The sequence below is a fragment of the Sturnira hondurensis genome, unplaced genomic scaffold, assembly GCF_014824575.4.
Source record: "Sturnira hondurensis isolate 20B ecotype Veracruz unplaced genomic scaffold, ASM1482457v3 Scaffold0015596, whole genome shotgun sequence".
Classification (NCBI taxonomy): Eukaryota; Metazoa; Chordata; class Mammalia; order Chiroptera; family Phyllostomidae; genus Sturnira; species Sturnira hondurensis.
Genome location: NW_028088227.1, coordinates 11,997,270 through 12,012,052, shown reverse-complemented (window position 1 = coordinate 12,012,052; position 14,783 = coordinate 11,997,270). Strand labels below are relative to the sequence as shown.

The 14,783-nt window shown below is 38.5% G+C and overlaps 1 protein-coding gene across 2 annotated transcripts in view; it reads right to left on the bottom strand.

Moving 5' to 3' along the window:
* Nucleotides 1-14,783, bottom strand: part of FIG4 (FIG4 phosphoinositide 5-phosphatase) — a 103,541-nt gene that overhangs the window by 82,268 nt on the left and 6,490 nt on the right. Inside the window, exons 2-4 of one of the 2 annotated variants that reach the window (XM_037065034.1) lie at nucleotides 12,255-12,353; nucleotides 10,874-10,997; nucleotides 1,638-1,794 (exon numbers count right to left, since the gene is read on the bottom strand). In XM_037065034.1, coding sequence (XP_036920929.1) covers nucleotides 1,638-1,794; nucleotides 10,874-10,997; nucleotides 12,255-12,353 — 380 coding nt within the window. Of the gene's footprint in view, nucleotides 1-1,637; nucleotides 1,795-8,902; nucleotides 8,926-10,873; nucleotides 10,998-12,254; nucleotides 12,354-14,783 lie in introns of those variants that run through there. The other variant, XM_037065035.1, reaches the window with a different exon arrangement.

Below are 14,783 nucleotides of genomic sequence, written 5' to 3'. Positions count from 1 at the left end.
TAATATAATTGTATCTCATTCTGGATGGCTATTTGCAACATAGCATTAATCATAAGATAATTTCACTCTTTAAAAATAGTCAAGTCACTATATAGAACAACAGAACTTGTGTTACTAGTCTTAACTAAAGAGTCATAAAGGTGGTTTACAAATAATATAAATCTCTTGACTTTCTCCAACCCTTGCATTCATACCTGATGGTGTGCCTCATTCACTTTTAATCAATATCCTACACCTGCCTGTAAGCTATAAAGATTATCTTCATCTTTTTTGTGTGTGTTAGTGTAAGACAAAGGCCCACTTTATCTGGTAAATTCTACTTACCTGCACCTGAAATAAATCATTATTCAACAACCCTATTTCCAAATATTATCAAAGACAGTATCACAAGAGTCAAGAAAACTATTACCTAAAAGGATTTTTTAGAGAGCCACACCACCTTGGAGTTTTGGTTCATGTGTCCAGAACCAGTAGAGTTAAAATCTGTTACCTTCTCTAAAATCTTGTAAGCATGACTAACTTTGTTCCATTTAACCTTTACACTATACTTAAAATAAATAAATTTACTTATTAAAATAAATCAATTCTATTATTGTCTCTATCAAATTATTAATAGCCTTTTTTTGCATATTACCAAGCCTCCAATAATTTCCCCAAAAAACTTTTTCAAATTTTCAAAAAAATTGGGGGGGTGGAAATAGTACAATTAGCATCAGTATAACCTTTATTAGAATTCACTGTTAAATCTTTCTCTTTAAATATACATATATACATTCACTCTTTAAACATACATGTACATTTTATTTTTCTAAACCATTTTTAGTAAGTGGCAGCCATAATCACACTTCACTCCTAAATATCTTAAGATATATCTATTATGAACAAGAAAAACCTCCTAAATAACCTCAGTATCATTATTAAACCCAAAATTCAGCATTGATCCGATTGTACCCAGTCTATAACCCATTTACACACTACTCCAATGAAGTCCTTCACAGCTGTGTGTGTGTGCACATGCGAGCACACACATTTTAGTCCAGAACTCAGTGGAAATTCAAGTGCGGCATTTGGTTGTCATGTCTGTTCTAAACTCTAGAACAATCCTCTAGCTTTCTCTGTCTTTGAAGACATTGATGTTTTTGAAGAGCCCAAACCAGTTGTGTTACAAAATGTCCCACAATATGAATTTGTCTGATTATCGCTGCATGCTTAGATTCAAGTAAAATATTTTAAGTAAGAAAACTATACAGGGATCTGTGTTTTTCCCACTGTTTCACATTAAGAGGCAAATAATGTCAGTTTTGTTTCATTATTGGTAATGCTAAGTTTGATCATGTGATTAAGATGTTTGCCATTTTGTTCCTCTTTGTAAATAATAGATTCATACAGGGTACGTTGAGAATGGTAAATATTGTTTCTCAATAATAACCTCTCACCTAATGGTTTCAACAGCCATTGTTGATCCTCACCTGAAACAACTGTTACAATGGAGGGCTGTAATAGCCCTTGAACTGAAGTTGCAGAACTCTGAGCCAGTATTTTATATTTTTAACATAACATTTGTAGTCTTTTGGCTCTATTTTGTTTTCTAATTGATCTACCACATTAAACAAATAGCAGTCACCAGCAAGACCTACCTAGCTTCATCAGGATGAGTAATCCGCACAGAATCATTGGGTATATAGATCATATTTGTATCTTCGATTTTATATATCGCATGACCTCCAATATCTGCCATCTTCCTCCTTTTAGTTATTAACACAATATAATAGCCTTCTAAAAACCTGACAAAACCTACAAGCAAAAAAGATAAATGTTTCTTCAACATAGTAATACTTTTAGACACACATTAAAAAGGCAAAATAACTTTGACACACTTCCTATTTTATTTCTCTCTGTGGTTTACAGCCATACAAATGTTCAGTTATCTTACAATTATTCTCTAGAAATATCTATACTGACATTTATCTCACTTAAAAATCTTAGTCTAAACAATTTTACTCCATTCATGTACTCTTTCATATTCAGCCTCATTCCAGATGCAGCCAAGGTGCAGTGAGCAAAAACATACACAAGGGTAAGAGGAGCGACTGTCCGGGGGACACGGAGTTTCGGTTTTGCAAGATGGAAATCGCAGAGACCTGCCTGGCACAGCACGACCCACACAGTACCACTGTACTGCACACTTCAGAATGGCTAAGACTGCAACTTTTAATTTTATGTTTTTACATATAGCTATAAATAAGTCAATATTTATTAGTAAACATATTTAAAAACAAAACCACATAAGTGTTTAGAAACTCATGGTACTGTGCTAACACAGTCTCAACAGGGGATAAAGATGAAGCACCTCTCTACAGCTCTTTAATCATGGAACCTCATCCCCTATTTTAAAGAAGAAATTAGCCAATGGATAAATATTCTAAGACACATACTTTGAAATACGGTGCTCAAAAGTACCAACAAACTCCGCTGACCCTTAATCACTAGAGGCAAAACCCAACCTGAACCAGCATTTTTAAAAAGTTAATATTAAGGATACTGGGGTGATCCATGACACCAATGGGCAGCCACTATGACTGGGCCTCAGGGGGGAAAAGTTAGTCCAGATGCATTTCTGAACATGTGATCTATTCTTCTCTCTCCCTTGGCCAGGCTCCTCCTCTTCTCTGGATCACTCAGTGAGAAACACAGCTGTGAATAACTTGAGGCTTTACACCTAAAACCTTCACTGGGAAGAAACAACGTTTTTATCAAGTTCAATTACAGAATCCCTAGGGAAGGACTTGGATTGGCCCAGCATGGGTTGAGTGCCCAGCCCTCAACCAATCAACTGTGGACAAGGAATAAAGTCCCACTGCATTGCAAGTTGTTTTATTTATAACACAATAACTAAGTGACTTAAATGGGGCAGGCGGGTTCCCAGAAAAGTGGAGGCATTGAACAAACAAAACTATATAACCAGTAAATTGCATATCTTTATGTAATCTTCCACAAATATCACTTCCTATAGTTAAGCTTTTTATTAATGTTGGAACATTATAAAGTCGTATTTTATGTCAAACCATTGGAATGCATATACTGTATTGGTGATTAAAGAAAGGGACTATGATGAGGTCTGTACAGGAACAGTCCAGCCTTATTGTTAGTATAATGAGAAATGTTCACATGGCATTGATGTAACTCAGAAGCCAAGGACAGAGGACAGGAATGTACATGTGTGAACAACGATAAGTTCACTGTACTAGTCGGGGGGTGGGGGAGGCAGTAGATGCCGCTGAGTGAGCGTGTGTACTGTGTGGCAGTCGCATTCCAAAATGACTGAGGGAGTAGAGCAATAAATCCGCATCAAATTTTGCATTAAGCTTGAACATTCCTCTGTGGAAATTATTCAGATAATTCAGGAGGCTTTGGGGGACAATGCAATGAGTGTAGTGAAAATAAAAGTGTGGCACAAATACTTCAAGATGGTTGAGAATCTGTGGAAAGTGATCTATGCTCTGGAAGGCCTGCAACAAGCAGAACACCTGAGAATGTTGAACATGTACCGGCTGCAATCAACAAAGATCAGCAACAGTGTGGGAACTGGAAGCTGATCTGGGGATTCCAAAAACTACTGCGCCTGAGATTTTGATGCAGGATCTTGGCATGAAACGTGTCACGGCGAAATTCATTCTGTGGCTTCTGCTACCAGAGCAGAAGGAACATCATTGCTAATAACTTGATTTAAATCATTACCAATAAACCAGATTTCCTCAAGAAGGTCATAACTGGAGATGAATTATGAGTCTACGGCTATAATCTGAAATGAAGGCCCAGTCATCCCAATGAAAGTTACATGTTTCTCCATAACCAAAGAAGGCACGGCAAAATCACAGCAAGATCAGGAAAATGTTAACTATGTTTTTTGATTGGGAAGGTGTTATCCATCACGAGTACACACCTCCAGGCCAAACAATCAATAAGGAGTACACACCCCGATGTTCTTCATTGGTTTAGAGATGCGATATGATGAAAATGGCGGCAACTGGAGATTGGCAGCTTCCTCACAACAATGCACCTGCTCATCCATCACATCTCATGCAAAGTTTTTGGTGAAGCATCAAATCACCCACATATCTCAGCCCCACTACAGCCCAGATTTGGTGTCCTATGACTTCCTGGCTTTTCTCAAAACTACAATAACCTTTGAAAGGGAAGAGATTCCATACCATTGATAAGATTCAGGAAAACACAACGGGGCAGTTGATGGTGATTTCAACAAAGGATGTAGCAGAGTGTTTTGAACAGTTGAAGAGATGCTGGGAGAACTGTATGAGGCCCCAAGGTACCTACTTTGAAGAAGACTGAGGCATTACTGTCCTATGTACAATGTTTCTTGTACCTTCTTCAGTAAATGAATCTAGATTTTCATATTACAAGGCTGCATACTTTCTGGAAAGATCTGGCATCACTAATGTCCAATCGGACTAAGTTCTCAGCAACACACTAGTTACTATACAGTCTTGGTCGAATTTTTTGGCCCCCAGATGTTTTGCTTGGGGAGTTAAAACTGACTCTAATTGGTGGCAGTGGTGATGGGTCATTCCCAAAATAGCAATATGAGGAGCTTGGCAGACCCTCTCTCCATAGAAACAACCATAACTGGTGAAAATTATATTAAAAAAGAAAAAGAAAACAATGAAAGTTTCTAGAAATTGTCCTAATGACATTTAGCAAATGGAGAAATATTTATTCAAGAAAACCAACTAAATCTTGGTAAGAACGGCAGAGATCTGTTGTATTTGAATCACAGCCTGCTTTTTTCCCCCAGCTCTTGCCTAGTTCACTGTGACAGAATATCTATTCTAGGCAGGTGTCACCAAGAAGACAGTGCTCCCCATCCCCCACTCAGCTTTCAGTCTTGGGCCATGGTTTCTGCTCAGGAGGTACCAGCCACCAGAATTTCTCATCCCCTCCAGCTCTGTGTTACAGAAGCCGTATTCCAGGCAAGCATGGCTGAGAGCTTGGCTCCTTTCTTTTACCCAGATCCCATTCATAGAGCTGAGGCTCTACCCCAACACGACTGGTCAAGAAGACTGGGTCCTAATCCCCCTCACTTCAACTCACAGGGCTAGTCAGACAGAGCCATATACAGCTGACTTCCCATCAGAAATAATGCAGACCAGCAATGAAAGAACACAGTCAACCAAGAACCTTGTATCTAGCAGAAAGATCTTTTAAAACTTTACTGTGAACACATTGTGCACACCCTTCTCTCTCTCAGTGTGTTACACCTATAAAGTCTGAGCTAGGATTTTAGTACTATGAGTTTTTGCTCTAGAATTGATAAATACTGGTTGTCAGTATCTTGTTATTCTCAGTTGACAAAAAAGAAAACTAATTTAAAAAATGTGTTCATTTATGTTCCTTTCCTCGCCTTAGAGATAAGCTAAAAATTCCCTTACTTATAGCTAGACCTAGAAATGTGAAGGAAAAAAAGGCGATGATGATCTCATTAAAAGCAAGTTTGAAAGCAGTTATTCTTTTCCTTGGATAAAACTTACAAACGTAAGGCTCTAGGAAGCAGCACAAAAACACTCAAAAAGAGAATCTTATGGGGTATATATTTTTAATTGATTTTTAGAGAGTGAGAAAGAGGAAAGGAAAAAGGGAGAGAGCAAGAGAGAGAGGTAATCAATTTGTTGTTTCATTTATTGATGTATTTTGGTTGATTCTTGCATGTGCCCTGACTGGGGATCCAACCTATACAACCTTGGTGTACAGGGATGACGCAATAACCAACTGAGTTACCCAGCCAGAGCCTCTAATTGGGTTTAGTATTAAATATTTCTAAGATGAATGAGTTTCCCTCTTATTCTTACTATATATTTATTTTTATACAAAAAAATTATAAAAATCTTTTTCAACCTACATTTTTATTGCATTTTAGTTTTATGTTTTTAGTTCTAGACTATATCACCCTACCTTTCCCTTTATAATTTAAATAAAGGAAAGTAAGCATACTTCACAAAAGAGATATTTTTCTACCAGCACAAATGTCTTCACATATTATAGATAAGATCATTTTCTTCTTCCTTTGACTATAATTTGGAAATGTCACTTTCTCTTTTAAAAGGTTCCTATCAAATATGTATAGCCAACAATTAAAAGGCTTAAGTTTGGCATAGACATCTGCCAAGAGTCGGCCTATTCACCATTTAGCACACGGAAAAACAGAGTAAGTTTTTTCATCATCATTCTATGGACTTCTGATCTTAGACCAATGTCATTAGGAACTTCCCAGGCACCTTGATGAAAGTCATCCTGCAAAAGTAATTTCTGTCTATCCAAGCAGTGAAAACTCTGTCATGTGAAACAACACCACGCAAAATATATAGTAAAAGGACCATATGAGAGGATGGATTAGGGTGTAGTTACTGTGGCTAGAGAGGATCCCACAAGCCCAACAACAAAAACAAATCTAATATCCCACTTAGGAAGGTCACCAGGCCAGCTAGTCATTCCCTGGACAGCCGATAAGGAGAAAGCACTCTGGAAGTACAAAAAACCTCCACAAGATACCTCAGGCCTTTGCACAACAGAGCCCTCTGGAACCAAAGTAATCCTCTAACACCAAATCTACTGCTCCACGAGTAGCCTGAGGCTCAGACTTGGTTGTTGTTTTTGTTGTTATTTTGGATCTGCAATTGATTCTAAGGGTATTCTTTTACCAGTGAGCCGTCACTTAGTCTTCTACAATGAGACTTCTTAATCTGCCACTCCCCTACAAGGAACCAGCAGTTTCAAAGAGTATCCTCTGACAGGTGACACAGGAAGAAAAAGAACATAGACCTGAGGCTCTGTATCAAATAGGGCTGGCTGGGTCACACAGATGGCCTGCCACCAACTCCACTGATGTGACCCAGGACCAGACAAAACAGCTTTGTGAAGGATGCTCATGACACCATCCAACCCTCCTGCTGGCCATCAAATAACAATGGAGCAGGTCAGAAATGGGCCAGGTGTGTGCGGCCACAGGACAGATCAGTTCATGTCCTGGGACCAGTGATGATCCACAAACTTTTATTGTCAGCTCATAAATGGACAGTAAACAAAGTGAAAGAAAAGGTTAAAAAACTTTACAGATTGAAAATGGCCACAGGATGCGAGTGCATGATAAAGGAACTGCCCCAAACATGGCACAGACTAGCTGGACGCTACTAAACTTGTGTGATGAGTCACGTGTGGTCCAAGCAGCAGACAAGGTCTGTACAGGAAGAGCATGTGCTGGTCTGTGACATACCGATGGGGGGAAAAATCCGGTCCTTTTACTACAGATGATTGAGAAGCACTGCTCTAGGTTCTCATAGATTATGAACTAAATTAACCATGATAACCCAAAACATTCCAGTAATAATATTCACAAATGAAGAATGCTGAAAAAAGTTAATAAAGAAAATATTTTAGCCACAGAATAGAAGACAACCATTCTAGTCATTTCACATGTATTATTTTGATAATCAGACTACATGTTCTTCAAAGATAAGCATTCTGTGTTAAGCTATTTTAATATCTCAGACAGTACTAGACAAATCATAGACTTTTATTAGCTCCCTGTTTACTCTTCACAGACTCTAAGCTTCATGTGCATGGCTGAATAACAATACATAAAGTGCATTTCCATAAAAATAACACGTGTCTGCTTGGCTCGTTAGTGTGTTATATTACTGGTAGGTCAGTCTTTCAATGACGCCATCATCCAGAAACAGTCTCAAACCTGTGAGGCCTCTTTCTGAGAAGCAGCTACCACAACAGCTAAGAATGTCACCTTTAAGAGAAACAAGAAAACCTTCAGCCCCCACCCAGAGTTTACTAACTAACACTTGTGTACAAAATAAATATCTGGTTTCAAACTTGGTTATCAATTGATTAAAATAAAGCTTCTGGTTTTACAAGCTTAGTTATCAATAGGTTTAAAATGAGGCAAGTAACACTGCTAAAAGCAAACATTCCAAGAATAATTAAGAATGACCAAAGTATTGCCCTGGCTGATGTGGCTCAGTGGATTGAGTGCTGGCCTACAACCCAAAGGGTCACCAGTTTGATTCCCAATCTGGACACATGCTTGGGTTGTAGGCCAGGTCCCCAGTAAGGGGTGCACAAGAGGCAACCACACACTGATGTTTCTCTCCCTCTCTTTCTCCATCCCTTCCCCTCTCTCTAAAAATAAATAAATAAAATTAAAAAAGGAAAGAATGACCAAAGTCTCATAAAAACAAAATAGTAAAGCAATCGAGGGGGCACTTAATGTAAAGGCAAACTGCCCAAGACAACTCCAGAATACCCAAGGACAGCTATTTATTTATACTTAATCATCAAAGAGAGTTAAATTTTGAATAATAAACTCTGGCTAACACATTCAATATTACATACACCTTAGAAAATTTCCATTTAAACAAATGTTGTAATAAAGTATCAGTATTTAGAGGAATATGTTTAACCTATTAAGCCTACAGTACTTAAGACACATTTTTATTTCCATTTTTTCTTTAAAACATAAGCAATACGAAGTGAATTTTAACACATGGAATTTATGGAATTTAAATACATGAACTCACATGACACACACAGATGTGCACACACTCTCAAGCACTTATCTATGAAATGTGTAAGTAAGCCCTGGCTGGTGTAGCTCAGTGGATTGAGCACAGGCCTGGGCACCACATGATCGCGGTTCGATTCCCAGTCAGGGCACATGCCTGGGTTGCAGGCCAGTTCACAGCAAGGGACGCATGAGAGGCAACCATACATTGATCCTTCTCTCCTTCTCTTCCCCTCTAAAGATATATAAATAAAATCTTTAAAAAAAGAAATTATTTAAAAAAAGAGAAAGAAATGTGTAAGTAACCTTGTAAGTAACCTCAAGGCACTCACCAACAGCCCTGCACAGTAGTAGGATTGAGAAAAACAAACCTAATACATGGCAGAATACAATTAAAGTATCAAATAAATATCAAGTCACAAAATAGAAAGTGCTAATCAGAAAAACTAATAGAACTTAAAATACAGAATGGAGCAAAAGTAGGTTTACAGTTGTTCATATGGAAAGTGACACAATGATTAATAAACAATAATGCAAGAATAAACTGTTTCCCATACTGACAACTGTAAACATACTCTTACCCCACCTGGTATACAGCATAGTTCAGTTTATATTAGTTTCATTAACATCTGTAGATACCAATCAGTCAATAATGCACACAGTCCAGTACATTTAAGAAGCACAAAGATAATTTTTAAGTGTTAAAAAAACAGATTCAAAATAAGGCTCTGCCAACAGAGAGGCTGAAATACAAGTGCCCTCTTCGTGGCTTCCAAGGCCGCAAGCAATCTGGCCTCACCCAACTCACCAACATTCCAGGACACGTGGGCATGTTCACGCCTATGCCTCTGCTCTCATCCCCACTAGAGTTCTCTCCTCTCTTTCCCACATCCATCCAAATCTTGTTCCTCATTTGGGGTCCAGCCTGAGTCTCATCTTCTCTGGGAAGTCTTTCCCCGCCATCCCAGATTAAGTAATCGACCTCTTATGTAATCTCCAGCACCACTTAACTTTTACTCCACAGCTTGGCTCTTAATTACATTCCTAGAGTTGTCTCATGTGCCATGGTTTTTGTACCTCATCCCAGTCCAATCATCCTAAGATGCCCAGGGACAAATCCATGGTACAGCAGGTTTATGGACCCAGCACAATGAGGGACAATGTACACCAGAGAAACTATGGGACACTCACAAATGCCCCAGCAGCCACAGAGCAGACTTTTTATAGGCCAAACACATATCTCTATCTGTCCCTGAATAATTAAAGTAAAGGAGTTATACGGTTTAAGGGAAGAGTTTAATATTTTTTATACTCACCTAAGAACATTCTTATTGATCTTAGGGAAAGGGGAAGGGAGGGAGAGAAACACTGATGTGAGAGAGAAACATCGATGGTTGCCTCTTGCATGCACCCTGATTGGGAACTGAACCTGCAACCCAGTTATGTGCCCTGACCAGGAATCAAACTCACGACCTTCCAGTCTATAGGATGACTCTTTAACCACCTGAGCTATATGCAACAGGGTTTAAGGGAAAAGTTTAGGTAACAATTAAATAAAGAGGCTCAAACCAAAGCAGGACTGCATGTAAAAAGATCAATATCAAGTTTGGACTATGAAGCTGACTCAGGGTGCTGTTTCCTTGAAAACAACAGCACAGCTGTGGACTATTGTCCCCAGAAACCCCTTACTTGAAGCTCTGCCTCTGAGCTGCAAATCGAGGTTGCTCCTCTGTGTCAAAGTGACTGAGATCATCCAGGCAAGAGCGGAATGTTTTCTCTCACTGATGTAATTTCAAACAGCAAGTTTCAGATAGTCTGTGATTCTAGAGGACCAAGTTTCTCAGTGATTAAGCAGCCATCATTCAGAGAAGGAGTTATGACACTTTATGCTTCAGCAGGTCCTGGGGAGAAACTCCTGCTCGTTTTATAGCTGGTTTTATCTGGGTCTGTTTTTCCAGCTGACAAATAACAGGGCAGATGTACACCATCCATGCTCATTTTTACTTTTTCATCCCTCAACAAGCCAGAGAGCAGACTCCTTAAAGGCCTAAACTGTCTCTGTATTATTTGTCCATATCCTGTATGAAACTGAGCACATACCTGAGCACACAGCAGATGCTATATAAAGGCTGTTTGATACATGATCGATGAATAATGACGTGTTAAACAACCAATGCCACAGACGATGGGTTATAATTATAAAGCTATATAGGCTTACAAGCTCTTTATAAGTAGTCTATGCAGATTTTTTTTAAAAAAGAGGTTGGAAGGGGGAGGTACATTTCTTACCTACAATACCAAAAGCAGAGACAGCTCGGAATAAGCCAGAGGACCCTTTCTGCCCCATCTTGGTTCTGTTTCCCAGATCCAAGCGGCCAAGCAGCTCTCTCACTTCTTGTGGAGTATACACATGCTAAAAATAAGCAAACTCGATCTGTAAGGTGGTGCTTACTTTTTAGATGGATTATTTATTCTTTATCCCTGAAAATAAAAAGTTGCCCACAAGTATCATTGGCTATTTCACAGAGAAGTATACAATAAGTGCAAGGCTAAGCTGCAATTTTAAAAAGCCAACAAATTCTTTAACATTAGCAATTAAGGGTAATTACTGAATTGTGTTGCTATACTAAAAACTGTATAAAAACCTTATCTTCTGAACCAGAGATTTAAGGGATCCAAGGAAAAATTTCAAGAAATCTGTAAACCCCTTAAAATTACATGGCAAGTTTTGGTTATATGTACATATGTGCATTTTTATAAGAAGGCCCATAGCTTTTCTTAGAAGCTGAAAGAGATTCCTGCTCAACTACTCCTGCTCCCAAATAGAGCCATGAATTATTACATTATATTAATAACAACTCCTAGATTTGGGCAGTGGAAAAGACCACAAGACCCTGGAGTTCAGGGAATCGCAAAATAGAATGATCTAAAATTATTAAAACACAGAAAATAGTTTTGCTTAGTGAAAGTGAGTTCTAAACTGCAGCTACTAATGTATTTGAAAAACCAGGAATCTACATGGATTCAAAAATATTCACAGACAGGAACAAAAGATACAAAGGATAAGTTAAGTTCTTTCATTGGAAAGAGTCAAAATTAACTGTTCCACACACCATATTGTGTTTCTCCTTTAACTAACAGTCTCATGGTTTTGTGCTACCTGAATTAAATCTCATATTCCTGCCTCTGGATAACATAACATTAGGATAAGAACAGCTTCACATTTCTCTAGCGCATAGTAAGCCATCAGAAGAGGCCCTGCAGGTGGTCTGCAGCAGCACAATAAAGTATGCAGTACAGAAGTCCTCCTTGACTTCAAGTACTTTCATATTAAACCACAGTAATAAACAACCTCTTTGGTAGATGCAATATTAAAAGTTAATTGAGTTATTAAAGTGTCACCCCTTTAAGAAAATACATTCTTATCCAAAGAGTTTGCTTTGTAAAGCAAATCAAAATGAGGAACAAAGTGCAATTCTAGCATACTACTCAACATCAGTAATTTCTGGAAACCACATTAGAGATTCAAATTCTAGCCAATGAAAATTAACAGTAATTTTTAGATGCATAATTAAAAATTATATATCACTAGAAGGTATAGGACATTTTATATCCTTTAAACAAGTACAAAGTTTCTGTTCATATTCACGTTTGCAAGATACTTACTTACCCTATCATCAATTATGACCAAATCCTTTGGCTCTGTTCTATCAATTTTCAAAACACGATATTTTGTTTCTGCATGATTGCTCCCAACTAGAAAGTACCTCTATAAATAAAAAGAAATGTAATTAGTTTTTTAAGGCATTCTGCTTTGCACACATTTAATAATCGTATCAGTTTTTGAAATGAAATACATTAATAAAGTGAAGTTGCTTTTTAAAAGGAATATCGCTGTTACGTATGACTGGCAGATTAAAGAAAGCCTGGTTCAAAAGGTCAGTTGTAACACTGAAATATCCATAGTGGTGTGAGATCAGTGTGGTATGGAAAACGTACGCAGTGACCGGGTCAGACGGACTTAACCATACTACGTGGAGATAAACCTGACTGATGGGAGGCTGCTGTTCAACACTTCGCCAGGAGGAAGCAGCTCTGGTAAGAGGTAGAAAGATCCACGGATAATTAGGAATGCTGAGACAATTATCACTATTAAAATATTTATATTTTATCAAATAAATCTTTACAAATTTTCCATAGATGACTCAAAATGACTTTAATATAACAACCATAAAAATCTACCCCAAAGTCCTATAAAAGATTAAAATGAGTGTACTTTCCTAAATGGCTTTTTATATATAAGCTACCAGAAATAATTAATAGTCTTTCTTTTCTTAAACCCTTTCTCAGAGCATTTTACCTGAACACATTAGTCTTCTTACATGAACACTGAGAGCAAAATAAATAATAGAACTGTAGGAAAATAATAATATTTAAATGAGAATGCATTTAAGAAACCCTGGTCCAAATGAATACTTTTAAAATTTCATTTAAGAAAATAAATAAGCCTCCAATAGCAAAAATTAATTATTTAAAGATATTTTGCTTCAAAAATGTCCTTTAAAATAGGCACGTCTCCAAGACCGCGGACACTGAGAAGTTCACCAGTGTTGCCACCAACTGGCACCTACCTCACTACCTCACCAGTCCGAGGAGAGTGTGACGCACAGATCAATTAAATGGCATTCTCCAGATGAATGACCCACTGAAGTACAGCAGACCACGGCAATTCAGAGCAAGGAAGATGAATTTGGTTACTAGAGATGCCGAGCCTGCCAGTGACGTCAGGACCTGAACTGAGCCTTAAAGGATGGGTAAGACCTTTCAAAGTAAGACTGTAGTGTATATCAGAATACAAGCACTCGGTTTTATTGTTTTAAAACTAAGCCTGTGGAAATACACTTAATTTACTTATTAAGTATATATCTGTTTATGAAGGTCTGATCTAGACTTCCAGGTTATAAAGAACAAAACTATGTTAAAAGATGCTGGCTTAGCCTATCTCAAGAGGAAGGCCAACCAAAGGACTGAATCAGTTCTTTATCTCCTAGGGAGGTAGAGTCTGGATGACAATATAAATTTTAATGAGGTGGGAAAAACAATTATAATAAAAATCAGTCAGCTGCACTGAGACACCCTGCTCACATCAGATGACCAGGACTCCATGCACTGGGGGAGCAGCTAGAAGAACAGGGAGACACAGGGAGGGAGGAGTCAAAGATTCTCAGCTGGCCTCAGAATTCCTTCCCAAAGACCCTACCCACCACTGAGAGGAGAGTGGTAAACAATGTATAAAATTAACTTCAGAAGAATGGTTTGAAAACTGCACGTTTGTTATTAGAAAAGAGGGCCACCCTCTTGAGGACTTCAGGAAAAACCGTCCCTGGAAGAGGAAATAGCAAGAGCCAATAACATGAAAAGGGAAGAAGCTTCCTGCTTCTCCCCCTTCACGAGAAGAATAAGATTAAGTGACAAAATGCTCACAAAACACCGAACTAAACAGTGCTGAACAGAAACAGAAACTCGCTGAGTGTCGGTTCCTTGTCTCCCCTTCATTTGTAAGGCATCAGCAAGACTATGCTGTTGTTTTGGAGGAAAGGACAAAACACAAACAAACAAAGAGGAAAGAAAAGTACCCCAGAGGAATAAAAGCATAATACAGAACCAGAATGGAACCAGAAGATGGAAGAATGTACAAATCTATTACCAATCAGTCTTTGTCCTCAGGGGAGAAGAACATGCAAATCAACAACCAGTGGTCTATAATCGAGGTACGAACTGGACAACACAGAAGGAGCACGATTTACTTAAGGAAAGTCAGAGCAGGCGATCCAGAGGGGCTGGCGCTGTCCTGATGTTGAGTTTGGACTTGAAGGACCTCTAAACAGGACCTGCTGTACTGAGCCCAAACAGGACAAGTGATTACCTGCCCTCTCCACCTGCAGCAATCCTCTCATCACCTGCCCCAGCACAGCAATTTTATTTATCTCTAAATTTAGCTCTTACTTTTGAAGGCCTTGTCTAAATGAACTTGAGGCATGTGTGCATGCTTCACCTAATTATAAGCAGCTTAGGAGCCTGGGGCTAACACCCTGACCTCTGTGGTGTTTAACTCTGTCCTGGCAGTACAATCTGGTTCCACCAGCACTGGGTGAAAGTTAGGTGACAGGACGACCACTCATTTCATGTGCTGGGTAGC